The 23,320-nt window shown below is 40.2% G+C and overlaps 1 protein-coding gene across 1 annotated transcript in view; it reads right to left on the reverse strand.

Moving 5' to 3' along the window:
• The window catches only part of rasa1a (RAS p21 protein activator (GTPase activating protein) 1a), a 33,340-nt gene extending 10,324 nt beyond the window's left edge, over positions 1–23,016 (reverse strand). The window contains exons 1-4 of the mRNA XM_078250518.1: positions 22,666–23,016; positions 21,742–22,378; positions 4,234–4,386; positions 744–879 (exon numbers count right to left, since the gene is read on the reverse strand). Of these exons, the coding sequence (XP_078106644.1) occupies positions 744–879; positions 4,234–4,386; positions 21,742–22,286 (834 nt within the window). The 5' untranslated portion in view covers positions 22,287–22,378; positions 22,666–23,016. The remainder of the gene's footprint in view (positions 1–743; positions 880–4,233; positions 4,387–21,741; positions 22,379–22,665) is intronic.
• Positions 23,017–23,320: the final 304 nt, after the last annotated feature.

A 23,320-nucleotide genomic window follows, 5' to 3' on the forward strand; every position in this document is an offset into this window, starting at 1 on the left:
CTTGTACATTGAGCAAGTGGCTGAATAAAGGAATCGAGGTTGACTTCAAGTTAACTTGACAAGGTAGATTTTTCCCACTCATCTTTAACCCTCAAACTTTAAATCAGGTAATTTTACTGGTCAACATTTCAGGACATTAGGTTTCATTTTGCATACCTTACTGTTGATTCTCACTGTTTTTGCATGCATTTGACATGATTAAAAAGTTCTGAATTTAGTTTTGCTAGATGCTAGAAAATGATTTCCTTTTCTATTACAAACAGCATAAGAGACAAATTCACTAAGTCAGGGTGATCCATTTCTGAAAACAAGAAGCTGCCAATTACAATTTAGATCAAAATGCTACTATAAAGCTATAAAAATGTCAATTTTCAAAGATGTAAACCACAGTAATGGTTCATCCAACAGAAGAAAAAAAACAAGATGCCCCGCCCTTACATTATGTATAGTCTTTAAAATGAAACCAAAAGAGAATTTTTTATATTGCACAATTTCAGCTCAAATATGACACCCTTAACCTACTGTGAGTACCTTATCTTATTTAGACAAGGTGCATTTTGCAATATTTATTTTAAAAAAAACTACAAGGGGAAAAAAGCAAATCAAGTAATGTCATGTCCCACAAGCAATTGAATGAGTTTAGAATTGTGTAAAATTGTAGGGGAGTGCTGCAAAATTTGAAATATGCTAGAATTTAAAATGTAGTATCTACTTTTTACTCCCAGCCATAAAGTCAGTCTCACCTCTGGGGGTGCCACTGGCGATAGCAGTTTCTCTCCTTTTAGCAGGCAAGACACATAGCTGTAGTAACCAATCAGGTCTGATAGAGAAGAGAACCGCCGCCCACCAATGTAATAGTCCCCACACATGGCGATTATCCTGTTGAGGGAAAACACAACAATGATAAAAGACAGCACAGTTTTTTTTTAAATACAGTCTAATTGCTGGGCAGTGAAGGAAATAGACAACGTTCAACTTTGATTAATTTGACACTTCAAATGATCTATCTGGACTGCGTCAACATTGTTTTTCATCAGTGCTTCTACACTGCAGATGACACACAGCACATATAAACTAAGATATAAAATAAGACTAAGCAGCTGTGCAACAATGCTTAAATGCCAGAAAATAGTAAATACATATCTAAAGAGGATTTCAGACAGTGAGAGAAAGAGCTATTTGCATTTTGGGACTGAAAATCACTACAGGGAATGAATACAATGGTATGATAAAAGTACTGCTCCAAACCATATCCCATTGTAGAGCCATTAATCCTAATTCTCTGCTCATCAGTTGAGTGGATCTCTGATGACGGTTTATAATAAATGCACTTGTGCGATTACTTATTTGATCTGTGCACAATCTAAGGACATCAACTGAATCAATTGAAGTGTAGGTGTCACGCAATTAACCTTATGTTCATGATTCCCTTACAAAAGGGCTCCTTCCTTCCAGCATCAATGACATCATGGGTCTAAACCAATGTGAGTGAAGGAGATGATGTCATTGTTACTTAATTAGAGAAGTGCATTTTCTGGAGTGAAAAAAAAACGTCCACGATTTCTCAGAGCACAAACCTTTTTGCTTTCTAAAGACTAAAATTAGGACTAACAGGTCAAACATGAGCATTAGAGTACCGTAGTAGCGGTAAATACTATTAAAATACTAATTAAATTACAGTTTACTTATAGGTGCATAAAAAAAAAAAAAGCTTTAGAAAGAGAAGAGAGTAAACATTTGAGAGAAATATGTGCTTATGCATTGAGAGGCAGTATGATGAAAACAGGTGTTTCAATGAACACAATCGCCGCGATGGCCTGGACAGATATGCACTGATAGATGGACTTTCACCACACGCCCACATTATGTATTCAAGTATTTACAGTTAGTATTAAATACACAACAGGGAATGCAGAAACCTGGGTAGGGCTGCAGCTATCGATTATATTAGTAATCGAGTATTCTACCGATTATTCCATCGATTAATCGAGTAATCGGATAAGAAATACTTTTGTTTTATTGAAGAGCAATAATAAACAATAGTTTGGTTACATTTTCGGGAAAAGCTACATTTTTGTTGCCTACATTGCTTACAATATCATCTCTCAAAAAACTAAACATATGAAGTGCATTTAAGTGCCATATTACATTGTAACATTTTTAAAGAAAACATTTTCTGAAATAACATCAACCTCACCCTAAGGCCTACATTAAACATACATAAACATGACCTTAAGTTGTGCAACTTAACTTTCAGAACTACAAGTTTCATCCTAAGACTGAGCTGTATATAGGCCTATATGTAAATATATGTATATGTAAATATTAATTATACTCAATCTATTTTAATTTATATATTTGATTACAATGCTACACAGCTCTGTTACACTTATGCTAATAGATTGTTGATCAGCTGTTTCTCCGTGAAGAGAGAGAGTGAGAGAGAGTGGTGCGCAACAATCAGCTGTTTTTCCGAAGGGATAGTCAACAAGTCGGCTCTTTAGATCAGATTGTGGTCACTGCTACGTATTTTTTTCTTGTCTTTGTTTTTTCTAGTTGTTGTGTTTGGTGTAGTTTCATCGTCCATACAACTCCGTGATTTACTTTTGTCGGGTCCGCTTCGTGGAATGGATGAGAAATGTTTTCTGTTGAGATGCTGAAGCGTTGACGTCGTGCTATTATTGTGGTAAGCTAGTTCGGTTTTTCAGTAGACACACTGTCCAGAGTTTTCGTTTTAATTACGTTTGAACGGATTCCAAACTTTGGACACTTACTGTCGTTTTCTCCAGCCTGTCTCTTCTCTTAGCCCCACACTATTTACGCTCTGGCATGTGCCGCCCGCAGACTGAGTAGCGTCTGGTGTGCGACAATAATAACGATCCGTGGGGAAACACCGTCCGTCAGCAATACAACGTTGGTAACATTGATTTGACGAAGCAAATCATTTTGCATCGAGGATTTTTTGTAATCGAGTTATTCGAGTAATCGTTTCAGCCCTAAACCTGGGTGCCACCTGGAAATGCAAAATGTTATTCTCAGTAGCCTGCTTATGTGATTGATCATTAATAAATACTTCCACTTTATCACATCCCATCTTCAAGTGAGCCACTCTAAATTAGCCAAAAAACTAAGAAGATGTCACATTGTCTGCCCTTGATCAGAAAGAGCACATCTTTACCCGTTATGTGTGAGCTGCAGGATAAATGTACCCTCATACTGATAACATATCCATTGAAGGGAAGGACATATTGTAAGGCCTAACCTGTTTTGTTTTATTGACTATAAGGTTGGTAAATACCCCAAGGTATTGTTGCTAGACGGCGTGGTATCTTTGTTCTTTTACTTTAGGTCCACCCACACACAAAGGTTTTCTGCGTCACACAAACACACGCATACACTCAAAGTCATTGGTTTCACCAGACATCTAAGTGTGCAAGTTGATACGCATTATGTCTGCATGCTGTTTGTTTGAATGACTGTAACACAAATAGGCTGATGTGGTCTACAATGGCATGGCATAGCACCGGAAACCACTTGTCCAACCTAAATATTCTCCTTTCAGTATTGGCTCATATCTGAGGTTGATCTTTCACTGCAGTGTCTGTGGCTCTCTGTTCTTTTGGTTAGCGGGTAATGAATAACTTCTGTAGTTCCCCCATCCTTATCTGCTACTGTACTTTAGGGTGGCATGCTGCCTGCTTATTGTGAGATGCCATGTTTTTGTTCTATTTCACCTACTGAAAGGGCTCTATAGACAATAGAGGTGCAACACTTCATGTCGGACCAAACTATTCCAACTATTCCACCCACATAGCTCTCTTAGTTGTACAATGTTAGCAATACCATGCTAGACAGGTTAGCTAACTCTACGTGGCTTCTATAATTGGTATGGTAAACACAAATGGCACGTCAAATTACTGTCCCATTTCATGTAAATTCCATGTTTGGGACCGTTTTGGCTTCCCAGTAAATTTTAGCAATGGATAACGATGGATAAAAATAGTTCATTGGACAAACATTTGTGTATACCAGCAAGTCAAGTCAGGTTAGGTAAGTTTACATCTCTTAAAATAGCTACTTCAAACATGCTAAATAATTTGCAACGGCACCACCTGAATGTGTCAATACAAAAACCTACTTCTCCCTAAGGCAGACAGGCTCTTGCTGTAGATTCAGACTGGGCCTATCACTGAGATTAAGTTATTTCTGCCTGTCGCATGTACTCTGTCTTACCTGAAATGGTTGACCACGTTGGTCACACTGAGGAAAGACAGGACAAAGGAACCGGGCCGGCGGTCACTCTCCCTGATGAGGTAGCTGCCAGGGTTCCGGGCCTGACGCAGCCGCTCCTCAGCAATGGTTCGGTCTAGCTTGCCATGGTACCACCTGAGACAGACAAATAGAAATAATTTGATTACTATTGAGATGCAACTGATTACACATTTCTGTTAGGCAGTAAATGCACCATAAATTCAACTGCTTGATTGGTTGAATTTAGTGGCAGGTAGTGCTGGGCAAAATGGCTGAAAATGTTTACACAAAACATTCCATATCATGCTATAACAATATTTATTACAGTAGTATTTTCTGTTAAACGTTACATTTATCAAAATAAAAATAAACACAACTAATACAAGAATTGTGGCAATACAACCACTAAGCTCCTGAGGTAAACATGATGAGAGAAGGACATAATTTATTGTTTTGAGAGACCAACAGACTCCAGAAACAATAATTGATTAAATAACAAATAAGGCTTGTTATTTAATCAGAAAAACGTAGTCTAATAATACATAATACCTTCAAGAGAATGACATAAAACTTTGAGGACAGAGTGCTTCTCTTATCAATACATATTTATAATGATATAGCCTAGAACATTCTTTTGAGTTCTTCACAGTCCAGTTTTATGAAATAATCATAAATAAGAAGTTGTTTAAGACTGCAATCACAAATCATAATCTCAAAATCTGAATCATAACAGAGATCTCAAGCACAGGTTGTCTGATGTCATGTGTTCTACATTTCCACTTTACCCTTGAGAGCATAGTGCTTCTTTTCATTTCAAAAAAGTTCTGTAAACTTGGTGAGGTAAACACTCAAACAATCAAAAAAAATAGTGATAGACTAATTGAAAATGAAATCAATATTAGATATGAAGCTTTAAGGAATTTTACTAACTTCTTTCAGGAGAGTACCACCGACTGACAGAATCAGCAGGTCATGTATTCTTAAACAAATGGAAGTCCAAAAGCTTTTATTTTTTAGTTTTCAGCACACCATTAAAGGCTTGCAGCTCTCTGAATTAAACAGTAGCCTCAGGAACAACACTGGTTAAAATTTCAGCAGGTGAGGCTGAACTTTACTGGGCCTTGCCAGCTGGGGTAAAAAATTAACACGCTTTTCCAAATTTAGGCCACTGGCGCCTATTGAAGCGGAAGGCAGTGACTGCAAAAAAAAAAAACACCCAGCGGTGAAAAGATGAACAAGGTGCTGCGGTAGCTTTTTTTATAGGAGACTTAAAGGGCTCCCATCTGGTTTAGGTGAGTAGAAGTCTCTACTTATACAGAAAACATGGTGAAGTCTGCTACCATGGAGTAAGCTGGAGAAGGCTTGTAGAAGAGGAGGGGAGAGTTAAGTGTCTGTGAGGGGGCTTTGGGTGATAAGAGAATTGAAGAGGGTGATTGAGAGCCGTTGGAGAGTAGGGCCAAGCAGTCCGTAAAAGGCTGGGGAAGCTGGGGGGAAATAACACTGAAGGAGAATGGAACATTGAAGAGGGAAAGGTCTATGAGACAAAATAAGAATGGCAGAAAGCAGAGCTGGGCATACCATACTACAAGCTAAACTTGCTAGGTTCCAATTATTACGGCATAATTTGATTTAAGTAGTATATGCCCCTACCAACATGCACACATGACCCATTATACCCTGTATATAATGACATTAAAAGCCAAATAAAAAACATGTGATACAAACTCCTACTGCCACTAATCCTAAACCAGGCCAAGAAAGAACTGAGGTCTCAAAACCAAAATTACCCAAACCACAATGTCTACAAAAACATTCTAATTCAACATTCAAATAGCCACAATACAACATGAAAAACAGCGTGAGGACCACTTACTGTTTCCATTGCTTTAAGCCATTCTAAACAATCAAACAGAGGGAGCAGCTAGTGTCGGGCCTGCAACTGGGAGTCTGGCAAGGCACAAGACTGTATGGACCATGATGGACAGGAAGATGCTGGTTTGTAACGGCAAAACCCACTTCTGACTTACTAGAACTAATTCAAGACATTTTTAGAGTGTGTGGTATATTTGACAGGCACACCCTCCTTAGATCCAGTCCTTAGATCACCAGTAAAAATCCCAACAAAAAAAAACCTCATGAAAACAACTAGAGACCATTAACCCTTTATTCTTGAAATGCATTAAGAAGCAAACTCGAATGAGTCACATTTTTAGATATGATATGAAAATTTGCAACGTGAAATACATAAGAATTATGACTGAAATAGCATTGGATTGATACGATCATATGAACTGCTGAACCAAACATTTTTTATCATCATTCTGCTAATTAACTGTAAAGTGGAAAAATCTGCGTCGCTCTGCACCATCCAGACAACAACATAATTTCGCGGAGAAGCTGATTCTACATTTGCTGAGCTGTTGTCCTCATGCGTCACTGTCATTGGCAAAGCTGTTTCAGAGTAATGGCTAAGTATTTATTAATCACCACAACCTGAAATCTAATAAACTGTGGCTCAGTCTACGGTTTTTGACTATAATAGAGGCCACTTGACAGTTCTTCCGCTAACGTCATGCACTTGTATAGAAGGGGGCTATGCTAATGCAGCAAAATGTGCAAACTGATAAACTCCCCGAGGCTGTGCATCGTGCTGCCCGACAGCCTGCTGCTGCTGCTGCTGTTGCTGTTGCTGTTGCTGTTGGTTAGGCTGTGGTACGCACGTCCAAGAACTGCATCAGCTAGCCTATTTTGGGCTGACGAAAATAATGTATGCTTCCTATAAGACAAAAAGAGCCATCCACCACACAGTCCAACCAAGTCACACCAAGTGTAATATATGCACGTTAACTTCAGTACAGGAAGGTTTAAAGTACAAGACTGTAAGGTGTGACATTTCCTACACAACTGATATTGTATCAATCCTGTCACTTTAATACTTTGTGTGTTTCTATTTTTGGATTCTGATTCTGCAAGCTGTTATTACTCGTCTTCCCACCCACCAAACGCACAAATGTCTAAAAAAGGGATGTTAACGATTTACCTGTTAACCGACAATAAGAATTTTGACATGTTAATCTATTAAAAACAATATTATTAAAACAAACATTTTTTGCATTGTAAAAGAAAAATAGGGTTATTTATTTAATCATTTAATTTAATATTTATAAACTGCTAGTTAACCAAGTTAACCATTTTAAGCTCTTTTTGTCTGCTAAGTTCGTGGCTCTCTGATGGACGGCGCTCCCAGCTAATAACGACATGCAAATGCCACTTTATCAATGAGGACTGGCGGGTTAAATCAGCCGTCCTACACACAGAGTATGCCAAACATATGCCACTATCAATGAGGACTGGCGGGGTAAATCGGCCATCCTACACACATATTATGCCAGACAGACACACAGCTGATAACCTTGCAGGTGGATGCAGTGGAGAAGGGCTCAGATATGCTCTGTGGACAGCTGCGGACTTGCGTCAACGGCACAAACGCAAGCAGTTTTAGGAAAGTGGCTGCATGTCTCCACAACAATGCACGGAACGTTGCGGCTGCGTGACCGGCACAAATCCCCAGCTGTCCATGGATGGTGGAAAGTATGTCCGAGCGTCCTGGACGGGTTAGCTGGGACTCCGTTGCCTGCTTGTCAGTTAACGATTGTTTAACAAGGGTCACCATCGGTCAGAAATAAATTCAAAATTAGCATCCCTGGTCTAATTAATAGCTAAATGTTAATCATAAAAAGTAGGCTAGTAAAAAGGGTAAAGAAATTAAAAGATCACTACTGACATCATCATATAAAACCAAGCAGAGCACCGGTAACCAGTATCAAGTTATTTAGCAAGCCTAAACCCATGGGTCACTACCAAAAGATCAATTTTGTCAACCAAGAAGTTGATTTAGTTGATTTTTAAATTGATTTAAACAAGAAATAATCAAACTAAGGTCAAACGTGGTGCCTGAACCTGATTGGCAACGCCACACTTAAACCACTGACTTAATGTTGAAGGTAAAGGAAACTCCAAATTGAAAATCTATCTATAAATCGAGGAATCTCTGTGCGTGTCCCCACTTGTGCGCAGTACAGCCGCTGGGGCGGGGATTTGCTACATCCCTACAAGGCTCATTGATTGCCGTTCACCGGCTATTGGTGTCATGCCAAAAACTGATCATCAGCCAAAAACTGATGCCGTCTACCCTACAGGCAAATGATGAAATAGGGAACACGCTGGCTCTCTAGATGAGCAGCCGAGCCGCAACTGATTGAGCAGCGCTGCATTATGTGATATGTTCAGCGCGTTGTTTTGTTGCCAGCGGTTGCGAACATTACTCCAGCCGAACTGCGCTCTGCTGAGCCAGGTTCCCTGCTTCTCCCGCCCAGTTGACATCGCCTAAAAACTACCACGGTGTGTGACAGCTACACAAAAAAAAAGGGGACACACCAAATCTCCACATGAGCCGCAGCTGCACCGCACCTGATTGAACTGTGCTGCAACATGTGTTGCAGGTTGAGTTTAAATTTTTTTTTTTTTTTATAATTACAAAAAAAACACATTCACTACTAGGCGCTTCACCTATGCCGTATGGTAAAATCACCTGTGACTGCACATGTTCTGCTTTCAAATGTTCACTTAAAGTAAAAAGAGCGGCATTATCAGCACAATGTACTTTTACATACTAGATTACGTACTAGATTTTTAACTCTAATATAATACTAGATAGCTTAATGATTATATTTAACTGTAATATTTTGTAAATAGATTCTGAATCTGCAACGTTCTGTCAGGTACATGTAGTAGTACAATGATTTTACTCTGAAGTACAAGTACACAGTAAGTCAGTAGGCCTACAGTTGTGTTGGGGTCCTTCTGTAAGTTATTTCACAGTACAATGGTTCTGGAGAAAGCTGCAAGCAGCAATACAGGAGGCCAAGCAATCAGCCCATTCCAAACAGGCATGTTTTGAACGGGCACTGCACTAATACATCTAAATAGGTGTTAATAGTATTGGTGGCCTTACAATCAGCTCCTAGAAATAGCATCTTTTATGAAATATAGAATAAGGTTCTTCCCTGATTGTTGCCTTTGATATATGATGGAGAAGTTTTTAACTTGATAGAATGGGGACTCGTTGACCTTTGTACACAAGTCAACAATACAGGGACTATTACAGCAGAAGACTCTCTCTCTATTTGGATTATTTTTCCACCATATAAATTCGAAGCCACTTATTCCAAGTGTGGATGAAAAAGGATATTTGTTTGCATTGTGCATTTAAGCCAGGACCCAATACAAAACGTTTCAGTGCATGATGTAGGGGAGCTTCACTGTTGGTGTTTTGTGGAGCTCAGCAACAGGTGAGTTTTCAAAATACATGTTAAATGGAAAAGACAATATATTTGTCACCTACCATATTTTTTCCTGTTATAGCTATGGCTTTTGGCAGACATGTGACAATATAATCCTTAAATTATTGAATCCCGCTCGTACTCTATGCATGAAATATACACAAAGTGAAATACAGACCTTTTTATATGGGTTGTTGAATCAAGCAGGTGGCGCACAAACTGCATAACCCAGTCTTGTTTATCGAGTATATTTCAAGCCAGTATTGATTATCAGTATTCAGCACAAACAAACTTTCTACTGGTTTGCTTTGCTGTACTTTTGTTTTGGCGTGCTGTTAATCGCACCAGAAAAATACATTTTATAGCTATGGTGTTCCTCTTTTACTTTACCGCTGTACAATATGTTTTCTGCGTTGCGGCACAACCATGTGGATTGGGTGTTGTACAGTGCCTTGAGGTCATCTGCATTATTTACCCAGCCTGGTTGATTTCATTTACTGTACACACCTTTGTCTGCACCTTTGGGAGAGTCAGAACAAAATCTGGTATTTTACATTTTGTGAAACTTTAGATGCTTTGCACTGTAAAACACACACCTATTTATAGATTTGGAAACAGAAATTTAGATCAACTTTTACAGCAGTTTTACATATCTGAGGAATAATATTAAATTATATATGAGCAATAATACTACATTCTTAAATTACACTGTCCATGATGACATGTGATGTGAGTGAGAAAACCAGGCAGAAAGGGTGTTATGATAAACAGGATCTGAGCATAAGCCATGACAGCGGTGATTGGATACAGTGCTACCATCAGCTTGAGGAATGTCCTGTCATGTCAGTACATGAACAGCGAGTAGTACATTGACGTCCTGGTTCTCTCCTCTATGTATTTTTTCCAGTTTGGGAGGGTTCGCAGGGGGGAAGGTTCCGAATCTCAGGAGGGTGCCATATTTGTTAAAGGCCAAATATTTGTCAAACTATTCTGAATTAAGTATTGTGTTGCTGCAGAGCCGTCACTGCCTACAAATCGTATCCTACAGACTAAAAAAAACAATGTTAGTTGTTTGGTACAGATCTTCGCAAAAATCACACTATAATCATTTTCATTTTTTAATTCTTAATATTTTTCAATAAAAATGAGAATAATGATACAAAAAGTATTATTCCCTCCAATATCGTGAATCATATCGCAATTGCAGTATCAGTCAAAAATAATCGTAATTAGATATTTTACTCATATTGTGCAGCCCTAGCCTCCATATCCAATTGCTGTATTAATAGTACCAGAGTATCGAAAAATGCCTCGTCGTTCAATACCAAATTTCAATACCTAAGGAGTATCTCTCTCTACCAAGATTCAATAATGCTGATGATTGGCTGCCTTCCCGTCATAGAGGCATTCAGGAAAAACTATGTTACGCACAGAGACAGGGTTCACGTGTGTGCGTGTGTGTGTGTGTGCGCGTTTAACTGCAGTGCTTGTCACACAGGTATAAAGGAGCTGAAAAAAAGGATTTGTACCATAATGTTATGTTGTAATTACTTTTAGCCCTACCCAACTACCTGTTAATGACACCATCACGCCAAAATTCTAATTGCTGAGGTGAGTGAGAAAAAGGAAGTCAACAACAATGCCTTCATCCCCCAATGCCCACATCCTGAACCTCACTTCACACAACACACCCATTTAGTCAGTACATTATGAGACAAGGGCCAAAGACCATCCTTTCAGCTGTTCCTGTGAGCATACAAGTTACTAGGTTAAGTTATATGCATAGTTCAGCTACTTGTGTCATGCTGTCATGGACAATATTACTGCACGTGCACACTGCTGAAATTGAACATGCCCAAGCCTAGAGAGCTTGGGCAAGATGCCAAAATATAGGGCTTAGGCTCCAGCAAGCATTGCAGTATGATTTATTGTGTATACAATCCTTCTGGCTATATTTTAAGGCTGATTGCCTTAAAAATATTGCATCGCAAAAGCTCTGACAAGACAGGAGTGACATAGGCTATGGTTTGTAGAGCCTGTAGTGTTGAGCCAAATAAACCTTCACTGTGGTCTTCTCACAGTTTATAGCTTTTGATTTGGATTGAACAACCTGTGGCGTACACAGAGTGAACACTGTAGATTTGTTCTTCCAACTGGGATGAGAGATTTAAGTTACACAATCAATCTACAATTGTCTGAGAAACTGCACAAAGATGACCAAAGTGAATACTTAGCAGAATAGAATATAATACTTTTCCTGAGAAAGAAAGAAGCACTCTTCCCACAAATGAATAAAGTAAAATACTTTAGTTGGATAAATATATTTTTTTCTAAAATTGTAATGAGGTTGTTTTATTTAAAGATAAATTATATGGAACACAACTAGCCTAATTTGTGCTGTAACTGCAGTGACTAATATGTGAAGGCATAAAATGCATGTATGTAATTGATGTTTTAATTAAATAGGCAACAGCTGCTGCACACAGAAATGTTTAATACAGCAATATAAATAAACTCTCGGCTAAATAGCATACGCTGCCCGCATTGCTTGGGTCATTATTGTGCACCCAACTCATGATTAGGGTGTTTTAGACAGCACTTAAAGACAGCAATACCCGCATAAGCATGTTGTCTGTTGTACTCCCCATAGGAGGAATTACGCAATGACTTAAATGGATAAATGGATTAAGAAAATGGATAACATCATTCAACATTTAAATTCTCTGGGGCAAAGTGTGTCATCCCAAGGTGGAATCATTGCTAAAAATAGTACAGACGCTTAAGCAATGACAAGCTATGGTTTGAATAGGACACCAAGTCTTCAGAAATGTTTGTGCTCAAAATGAGGACACTGCATACTCTACTGACCAAAATCCTTCAAGCGGAACCATTTAAAAAAAAGTAATAATAACCAGGGTATATTGGGTAGGACTTAACCATTTTCTTAACCGTTTTCGGCAGTTTGCAGATGATTATCTGTATCTGCGTTTTATTTGCCTGATAACCGATAAAGTTAATTAATAATTTATTTATTTATTAATTAATAAACTAAAAAGTGCACTACTTTGGCTCCGCTACAGCTCTGTCTGTCCCTCTGCTTCGGTTTCACTCACCACTGAGTCTGACTTAATGTCCCACCCACAACACTATCTGACTATCTTTTACTGTGGATTAAGTTAATAGATTCTAATTTATAAAAGAATTACTTTTGTGTTGGAGTTTGTAACATTCTAAAATCTTAATTTTGACTTAAAGATTTTCATTTTCACTGTAAATGCATATCGGTTCCAAATATCGGTTATCGGTGTCGGCCTTGAAAAGCCTGCATTGTTCAATCCCTAGTTGATGGATTACTGAAGCAGCTGTGCATTATGCATTTTTGAAACTACTGTAAATATACAAAGTTTTAATGGTGATTTCAGGTAAACAAAGATTCTACTATTTGTGCCCCTTCACTTTATGTACAGCTTTATTATTACCAGATTCTAGAAAAGTCTGACACACTGTTTTCTTTCTGTTTGCTGGAGCCTTGTCTCCAGGGGCAGTAAAACTAACAGGACAGACACAGATTGCTGTGACTTGAGTGAGTTAGACCTTGTTTCTCCGTCAGTCTGTCTCTCATTAAGCTCTTTTGTGAACTCTATCGCTCCAGCTCATGTCTCTCTTCTTCATCTTCTTCTTCTGTCTTGATGGATGCAGCTGAACTCAAACATCTCCACAGACATACTGTCAGCCCTCATAAGTATCAAAATGAATGAAACATTACTGTCGATTAGCAATGCACCTCAGTGAAGCTGCCGTCTTTCTATAGGGGGTACTGAGTACATGTTTTCTACGCACAAATGTAATGCCCAGTAAACACTGCACTAACATTTTTCAATAGAGCCAATATACTCAATTAGGTTGTCTTGACCTCACGCATTACCATGTAGTTACACATATGTACACGTAACGTGACCTTTCCTGACTTCCATGTGTCAGGTCTGTGAAATATGTGATTAGACAAAACTGGCACAGTATACCATTATATTATAAGTGTTTGTCTATCCAGCAAAACACTTTTCCAAGCAAAATATTAAGGACACAAAGATATCTATGGTAGATCCCCTGTGATATTAAAACTGAAAGGTCAGATGATCACAGTTGGCTGAAAGATCTCACATAAAAGAAAGTCCCCTGCATAATATTAAACGAATAAACCGCACACACACACAATCACTGATATTCTGTTTTAACAAACAATATTTTTAACAACTACAATGAATCCTAAAATAAAAAAAACAAAAAAACAGTTGACAAACAGGAGTTGTCAGCTGTCTCTACCAGCCCATTGTTGGGGAGGCAAGGTTAGAGTTGCAGGGTTATTTGATGCCCCACTTACGCCGAGTTCGCCCTCTGCTGCATCTCCCTCCTGTGTCCCGTGGTTTCAAAAGGTGCACCGACTCCACTGATACTGCTGCTGGCCAGGCAAAAACTGTGAGCTCCGAGGTGGAAAGCAGAGCAAAGGTAGCTCTAAATCCATACAAGGCATGATGATGTGACCCTGCTGCTGGCCTGATACAGTCATCTCCAGTCACTAGAGTCAATGAGCAACATCCATGGAGGTAAGATGAACAGTCAGAGATGCAGACTGACACCCCACATGCATTTAGTTGTGCTAACTAATCCGAGGAAAATTGGAGTACCCTGTCTGGTTCCATTATCCTCTAGACACTGTTCTGATGAAGTTGATCTTTCAGAAACTGAGGCAAATTAGTCCTGTCGTCTTTGCTCCCACTTTATCCTGCTCTGACTTTCTCTTACGCTTACCCTCCCCTCTTTCTCTCTCATAAAGTCACGCATCATGAGCATGCTGCCTATTGGTTTTTGAAGCAGTGGGAGAGCAAGGGTAGGGAGTGGCATCTAACTGTATTAATACGCATTGATGTGCTGCCCATGAACACTCAAATACACAGACGCACAGACCTTTTCTAGCCTTAGAGAGTACTTTATATACACACCTGAACTTGGTTAACCATGCTTAAAGATTAACCAAACAATGACATAAACCTCCCTCAAAATTTCAAACTGGTTTCAAACCCTTTTAATGTAAACACTGTATGGGTTTATGCACTAACCAACCAGCCAAACAACTATTACATAAATTGTTATCCCTTAAACATTTACTCCCATTTGTGTGCTCAAATTTCCACAATGGAAAAAGGTGGAGGTGTGGAGGCCTGACAGTAGCTGTGAATTGGTTTTCTTTTGCTTTGCTATGGTGATGGCATGAGAATGACAGCACACAGAGGCAGACTTAAAATGTACAGATGGAGAGATGGGAAAGGCCCATCCATCCATCTTCAGCCTTGCTCAGCCTGAATGATAACAAACCGTCATCGTTTTAATGCCCAGCCAGACACACAGGGACCAAGGCCGATATCTCGGCTTTCCTGCTGTGAATCAGCCTCCCTGAAATAACACCATTACATCAGTGATAATAGGCTTCACTGTCATCTACCCATACAATATTCTAGGGTTGGGCGATGTCCCCTAAATTTGCAGTTGACGATGTTTACAGTAAAACGTCGCGATGGACGATGATATCGTCGTCAGGTAACAGTTAACACAGAAAACAATCAGACATACATTTAAATGCCCTCTGTAAATAGAGCCGCCTGCTGGTAGGGGCAGTAAATGACCTACTTGACCCACTTTCACTTAACTATGGTGCCGTAAAGTCTAGACTCAATCAGTTCTCGAAAGTACAGTGGAACGTTTGCCTTCAACAGAGCGACAGTAATAACCTAATCTACCATCATTACTGAGATTAAACTACATTCTCTGTTATATTTGCACGGAATAACACATTCAATAATCAGAAACATAACTCTTGCAGCGCACATGAACAGATGCGCAATATTAGCTCACACATAAAATAGCGGCCTCGTGAATTAGCCTACTGTTGCTAATGTACATTCATAAATCCTACATAACATCGTCCGTACCCACAGGACATCAGACTTACTTATTGATGCACAGCAATGTCCATAAACTTAGTCCAATGAGGGGAGAAAGGAAAGAGTGATAGCGTTCCACGTTAACGCCTTTTCTCTCTCTCAACTACCGCATGATGATACGTTACTAGTCCAGGTAGAGTGAACTAATGCTTACAGGGAGAGAGAGAGACTGTATCACTAACAGCCAATACAGTCTGCTCAAAGTGATGGTCTTTTTCACAAATAGGTTGCACGTAAGGGGGGGGGGGGAGTAGCTTCCACTTAAGGGGCACTATCTTGCACCCTGCGCAGAACAGTGCAAAGCCCAACGCAAGTGTCTTTGCTAGTTTAAGACCGACGCAGTTGTCTTAAACTTAATGTGGAGTAACTTATACAAACATCCACAAGACAAACACGGGCAAGACACAATCCCTAGCTTTCCAGTCATGTGGCTGCTCTTTTGTACAAGTAGCAATGCAATGACAACACTGTTAAAAGAAACTTGGGTAGGAAAGCATGTAATCTGGTACTTAAAATTAACCTGGCACTGTAAAATATTCTATGCAAATGACCCAACTTATTATTCAGCAACTAACTAATGTGAAAAGTCATTCAAATCTGGGTATTATCAAACACAACTGAAATGCTTCTCAGGATCCTGTTAAGGCCACAATGAGTGGCTCAAAAGTCTTGAAAACAGGATGTAGGAGAGAAAAGGCAGGGCAGTGTGGGTATTAGAAGGGCATGACAGGACGTTGCATAACACATTGAAAATGCATGGAAACCATAGGATTTGCCTTATCAATGCACAGCAAAGAGCTTACACTAAAAAAAGTGGCACTGGTGTGGCCGGGTTAGAGCAGGCGCATGTATACTGAGAGGTTTATGCCTCGACGCAGAGGTCCAGGGTTCGAATCCGACCTGTGACAATTTCCTGCATGTCTTCCCCCTCTCTCTCCCCTTTCTCACCTAGCTGTCCTGTCAAAAATTAAAAGGCGGAAAAGCCCCCAAAAAAATTCTAAAATAAAAGTGAGAGTGGTATTTCAATCAATGGGTCTAGTAAACCACCCCTAATCATGTGCATCCTTCGCTATAAGGGCTGGAAGACTGAGGGGCAGTTGTACGACAAGATGCTTACACAGTTCCATATAAGCTGCAGTAGTCTCTGTAACTTTCCAACGAGGAGTATTACAGTCATTTCAAAAATCTACGGCAGGAAATTGCAGGCTTAATACTAATTGCTGGGCTTACCATTCATCAAAACTGTAATGACTGATCCAATCCCATTAATAAGACCATGCTTTGTTATAAAAGTGCTGTAACATTTTGGCTAGTGAGAACAATCTCCATTAGGGAATAACCTTGTTAAGCTATGTGACATGATCCTTCTGCCATTTGAGAATTCCACCGTCTCTGCCTCCCTACACAAAGGGCAATTAGGTAGTGTGGGTACTCAATTAAACATCAGTTACAGATATGTTTCTACAGCCAACTGCTAAACTCTTTCACAAAGCCACAGATCTTCAAATCCAACCTCTCTTTCCCATTTTTCTCCTTCCTCCTACCACCACCACCTCCTCGGGGAAACCCTTTAGGATTCAAAATCCTCGCTAATCTTCGTGGAAACTCAAAATCCACCACTCATTTCTCAACGTGCTGTTTGTTTAAGCTCATGCACTGGCCCGGAGGTTTCTAATGCCAACAAGAACGCGCACTGTTAGAGCCACCTGACGTCTTCACTCTTGCCTCTTTGTTAAGCTATCATCAGTGTGAAATTCGTATTACACTGCTGCAGTCATTGTTTATGAATGACACACTGTTGTATAGAGGTGTGAATGAATGTGGCTGCTGTTTGTCTACCTCTCACGCTCACTAACATTTTCACCCTACTGCACTCTGCAAATGTGCCAAGTTTAGCTTTCACACTCACTGTGCAACACACAGTGAGACCACTTCCAACGGTGTGGAAGTTTTCCACCATCACTCTTCCAACATGCACTTTGCAGGCTGCTAACATAACTCAAAGGAATACAAGATCGGTCATAAGAGCCCAATTACAGAAGGCGTTCACAGATAGCTACACAGCTGAAGGGACAGGGTGAAATTCAGAATCATTCAGGGTAGTGAGCTGTGAATGTAACACCCATTGCTGCCAATGGTAGATTTGCCACTGGCATATGCTTTTAGGGGCACAATGAAAGAAAAGTCCATCACTAAACATAGATTTGACGTTCACATACATAATGTCACACAAGATAAGTTGATGTTATGCCATAACATTTGGCCATTAGTGTCGGTTCATTGCCTACAGGCCAATACCTGAGCTATGTCCATGACTGTGACACATTTGCCTGAATCCCATGTTAGATTCTATGGCACAGAACCACTTAATGAGACATTAACCCTGCAGAGGGTCCACATATCATCCCTACTGTCCATCACAGTTGATCAGTGGCACATCCTGAAGTAGATACAGACACTCGCCCTAACTGGGTCATCTTTACAAGGTGATGACCTTACAACTCCTCTTTTCAAGAGAAGCACCCACTGCCAGACAAGGGGATGAACGAATGTACGTATGCCTAGCTCTTAGGACAGCCTGGCTCTGGCCTTGCTTATATTGCCAATGGCAGGTTCTCATGATGAGCACACATACATTCTGCTATTGACCTTAATGTTTTTTTACCAGATGTTTGCTAGGTCCAAGTCACTGATAACAGTAAACTAGGAAATTCCAACAATGAAGCCTTAAAAGAAATAAAGAATATGGAGAAGAATATAGTAGTACATCATAAGAACTGATTTTTTTGTCACTATCCTTCTGCAGATCTACTTATCATTGTAGGCCTCATTTTGACAAAACCCTTCACAACACTACACTTCACAACACCAATAGGGAAACTGCAGGCAAATAATAACCAGAAACTTTAAAGAAATGCGGTCCAGCTTTCCAGGGCATTCACCACCACAAGCAATTTATCAAAACCACAAACCCAATATAGAGGAACGGCTTGTGTTGCGCATGTGCCTTGCAAAACTCGGGTTGAGTAAAGCATCTCAGAGTAGGCAAGAGTGAGTAGATTCATTTTGACTCTCACCAGTGGGTAAAGTTATGTGTGTTAGTGAATGTGGCAGATAAATATTTGACTACAAGACTCTCATTGTGAAACAAGCAAGACCAAAGAAAATCAATGCCATTCATGCACAAGTGACAACTGTTCCACTGCCTTGCTGGCAACCCTGCAAGTTGATAAACTGGAATCCAAGTGCAAAAACATGAAGAAGTCTGTATTCCCTTGGCAAAACTACTTATTCCACAGTAGTACTATATGTAAGAACTTGGAAACAACTGCTGTCAATTCCATGTAGGGTTGTTAATTACCAGTACAGGCAAGACTGGTGAAATGCTGGCCTTCCCCTTCCTCTGTATTTTGACAGGGATATATAGGATGGCTTCTAAAATAAGAGCTGAATCCACACTCCAGGCCCAGACACTTCCGTATCTTACAGTATGAGGGCCAGAAATGACCAAGCTCAGCAGTTCTCTAATGAGACTGTAACAAATGGGAGGGCCGTATTTAGGTTATTACAACACACACACACACACACACACACACCTAATAAATTCATAAAAATGCCTATAAATGTATCCCATCCATCCATTATCTGTAAATGCTTATCCTTTACAGGGTCGCGGGATCCTGGAGCCGATCCCAGCTGACATTGGGCAAGAAAAAATGCACATAATTAGCAATGCGACTCTAAAATACTACGCAGAGGATGCATTTTCCATGCTGCAATTAAAAAAGGTTAACATATGGGCTACTCTGTAATATGCTTGTAAATTTTTTTCTCCACACCCATCTCTATTTACCATGTAGCAGGATAGAACACAATACTTCAATGAAAATAATTGGCCTACTATTACAGTGGCATAATAACAGGTGTTTTATGGGGCAGCACCAACCACAAGCCAGCCAAAAAAGAATTGATAACTTACTCTATATTACAAATGTAAAGAGGCAATTGCTGGTTAATTAATCATAAATAAGCATTTGATTAATTAAGAATATACAGGATTAACAACGTTGCCTGGGCAGGATTTGTGCCTCCACTGAATATGCATCTATGTCTTTCTATGCAGGTGTTCCCAGCACCTTGACTCAGGCTGAACTCCATAAAGTTGTGAGCAGATCAGAGCCTATGATGCAGGTATGACACAACTGGTTTTTGATTCAACAGAAAAGGCACATAAAGATGTTGCTTGCGTCATGCACTGACCTCACTCAGACTGAAGTAAGCGCTTATCACCTGTAACTCTTCATCAAACCAGTTCACTTAAGCTGCTTCCTGTCATTTTCCCTTCATGGTAAAACTAATCTGCTGATTTGTCCCCCCCCCTATGAAACAAATCAGACGATTTCTTTATGGTAAAAAGACTGCACAAGTAATCCGTACCTAGTGGATATGCTCATATTCTTTAACAATAACCAGGAAGATTTAAGGAGAATGCATAACCATTTCACTTTTATACCTGATACAGGCACTTGTATGCGACAGCTTTTTGTTGATACAAGATGCACTTCTGTACACTCAATACACTTTTTTAAATTTGATCAATTATTAATCAATAATGTGGTAGTCAATAAAGAAAAATGCTTAAAATTGGCATTCTTACTCTCAACGCATCACTTCTCATTTTAAGGTTCATGGTTTTGATTGCAAAAAAATATGCACACAGGCACCAATACTGTGCTGTACGCTCGATTTCAAAAGGGGGTGTAACAAATTGACTTCACTTTGACTGTTTTAACAACGACTCAATGTATCCTCAAATTGCGCATTCTGCTACTAATTCGATCTGAGTAGTTTTGATTTGATTTTTTTGGGATCTCCATTAGTCCCACCCTTCCTCCGAGAGACCTTGGGTTCCGGAAGTAAATTTCCCATTAATGTCTCCCATTGACCATAAAAAAATCCGTATATAGAGTTTTAGACCATGCCTTGGGCTAACCAGCTATGACGTGACTCATAAGCATACAACGTATCATTTTGAGTGAAAAAAACGAACAGAAAATCCAAAAAAAGTCAAAAAGGTACAAGACTGTGTACATATTTTCATTATCGAGCGAAGGAACTACTCATCCCATAAACCACCACGCATCACTGAATAAAGGAAGCTAACGTTAGTTTAGCTAACATCTAATTTGGCTAAACGCTAGCTGAGACAGCATGTAATAACTTTAAAAAGACCCTCAAAATAAAACCTGAAAATAACCGTTAAAATATATATATATAACAGCTGTTACGTCAGCTGTAGCCTGCTTTTCCCAGTGTTGAGTTTGAGTTAACGTTATTTTAGACTGAATCAAGCTGTCAGCTAGCGGTTAGCCAAATTAGCTGTTAGCTAAATTAACGTTAGCTTCCCGTGGAACAGATCGTGATTCGTGCAGTGTCGTAAATCCTCGTAAAACAGGATTATCATCTTGCGCATGACGGATCGTGCAGGCAGCACAGATCGGGTACCGACCTCCTCACCAGCATGAGTTCCACCAATCAGAGGCATCACTGTGGGATTGTGGGTAATGAAGTACTTATCCAAGACATTGCGAATAAAATACATTTATCTCAAAGCAAGGTTGGTGCCCCATTAACTTTTGGCATCAACATGAGCATATACAATCGCTTAGTCATGTCGTAGCTGGTTTTAATTTTACCATCAACGGTTACGATTTAATGGCTTATACTCCAATTGTCAATGGAGAAATTGCATTGCATTTTTAATTCCGGAACCAGCTGTGGGCGGGACTGTATAGTAGTCTATAATAGTTTTGATTCTTCCAACAAGTATAACAACTTTGTAAATGTGAAAAACATACACAGAAGGTAACAGGTCTTGTTAAATTGTGTTGCTTATTGGTTATACAAATCCACAGTGCACGGAGTAATGATTGTGGCATGTACTGTAAATGTAAATCAAAAGTGATGATAGCTGTGAGTAGCACAAGTCACTATTGAACCTGCAGGAGTAAACTAATCAAATTCAGACCTGTGTCAAGTGTATGATATCAGGAAGGAAGTGAACCCAGCAAAAAGTACAGGATGCTTGAAAAAAAATGATTTCTAGGTGTCAATGAACAAGACTTAATTTTTACTGGCAGTATACTTACTGGTTCGTGGGCGGTGCAGAGAGGGGGAACACCACCTCTTCTTCCTCGATTTCCGGTCCATCCTGCATGTCGCTTTCATCCATAGTGCCACCGAGCACCCCGCCGCCTGGAGGGGGAGGAGGAGGTGGTGGCAGTGGGGGGAAGTCAGTGGGCCCATCCGGGCCTGTTGATGTGGGTGAAATCCGACTAGCTGGACCCTCTGAAGTGGGAGAGCAGCAAATGCCGCCCACGGTCCCTGAGCTTGTTCCTTGGAAAACTGAATGTCCACCTCCTGCTCCGCCACTCCCTGTTGCGGAAAGCACTGGTCCGGTGGTATCCCCACTAGACATGGGGTAGGTGATACTCATTTCGGGAAGTGAGTCCGGAAAGGTGTTTGAAAGTTGGCGGAGGGTTGGTGCTGGTCCTTGTCCCACATCAGTGACTCGCACTCTGTTCTGCTTGGGATAGTAGGGGAAAGGGGCTGTCTCCGGGCCTCCTCCGCCTGCCACCCCTGTCCCTGTCGTGACCGAGCCCGTATCCTCACTGCTGACCTCCGTAGCCATCATATTAGGACAATATATAGAGGGGGAAAAGTCCAGAAGGGAACCTGCCCTTCCCCTCTGTTCTTACGTTACAATACTCCTTCAGTGTTTGGGCTCTGGGGAAACAACACCAAAAGTTTCTCAAAAACGCGTTTAGCTAGCCAGCTAACGTTAGCCGACAAGCTAACTTAGCTCACTTGGCCGCACTAGCGGGCGTTAGCTTTACCTCGCATTCGCTCGCTGCAAGAAAGCCAAGCTAACGCTAGCGGGATGGCTAGCAGCGTCGAGACACTTGATGAGTTCTTGCTCGCTATGTCTTCATTGTTTCCTGAGTTTAAAGTTCACACAGAAGCGATATCTTGAAACAAACATTTAAAATGATTAAAATAGAATATCAATTCACCAGTATTTCCTGTTATTTTGTTCAGACTTCACCCTCGGCACCAGGCAGACCACTTGTCTGGGAGTGTTGTTTTATTGTCACTGTTGTGTGTAACCCCCGTATTTTTTCCAGTGTTGTTGTTTTCTTTCCTTCTGAGTTTCCAGCCGTGTCGTGTAGAGTCCACAAACGACCAAGCCTTATCGCCTAAATCCCCGGAACGGTATGTTGTTCTGTGCGAACTATCATGTCGTAAAGCAAGGTAAATTATTCTTGCGTATACAAGCTAAGTTCGGCTTTATTTCTGGGTTTCAGGGCTGGTGGCTTGCCCGCCGCTGCCTGCGCTGCTCTTTCTCCCCTCCCTCTCCCACTCCTCTCCAGTCACAGAGCAGACACAGCCAAGTGAACACAGAGCGACACTGGTTCAATCCATGACATCCTCAATCAGTGCCCTACAAAAATGGGACTAAATGTATCCTAATTGATATTAAGATCTATTAAATGTGACCCCGATTAAGCTATATGAAATATGATGGTGTCCCAATTGTTTAATATACAGCTTCATTCTATTTTTTCCCAGAGATTCAGATGTAGGTAGAAAACAGACCTGGAGCTGATTGGCTTTCAGACAAGCAGCAGACGCTTGTCAAACCGGGCTGGTTTCTGGACTACTTGCATA

Source organism: Sander vitreus, chromosome 5, assembly GCF_031162955.1.
Source record: "Sander vitreus isolate 19-12246 chromosome 5, sanVit1, whole genome shotgun sequence".
Classification (NCBI taxonomy): domain Eukaryota; kingdom Metazoa; phylum Chordata; class Actinopteri; order Perciformes; family Percidae; genus Sander; species Sander vitreus.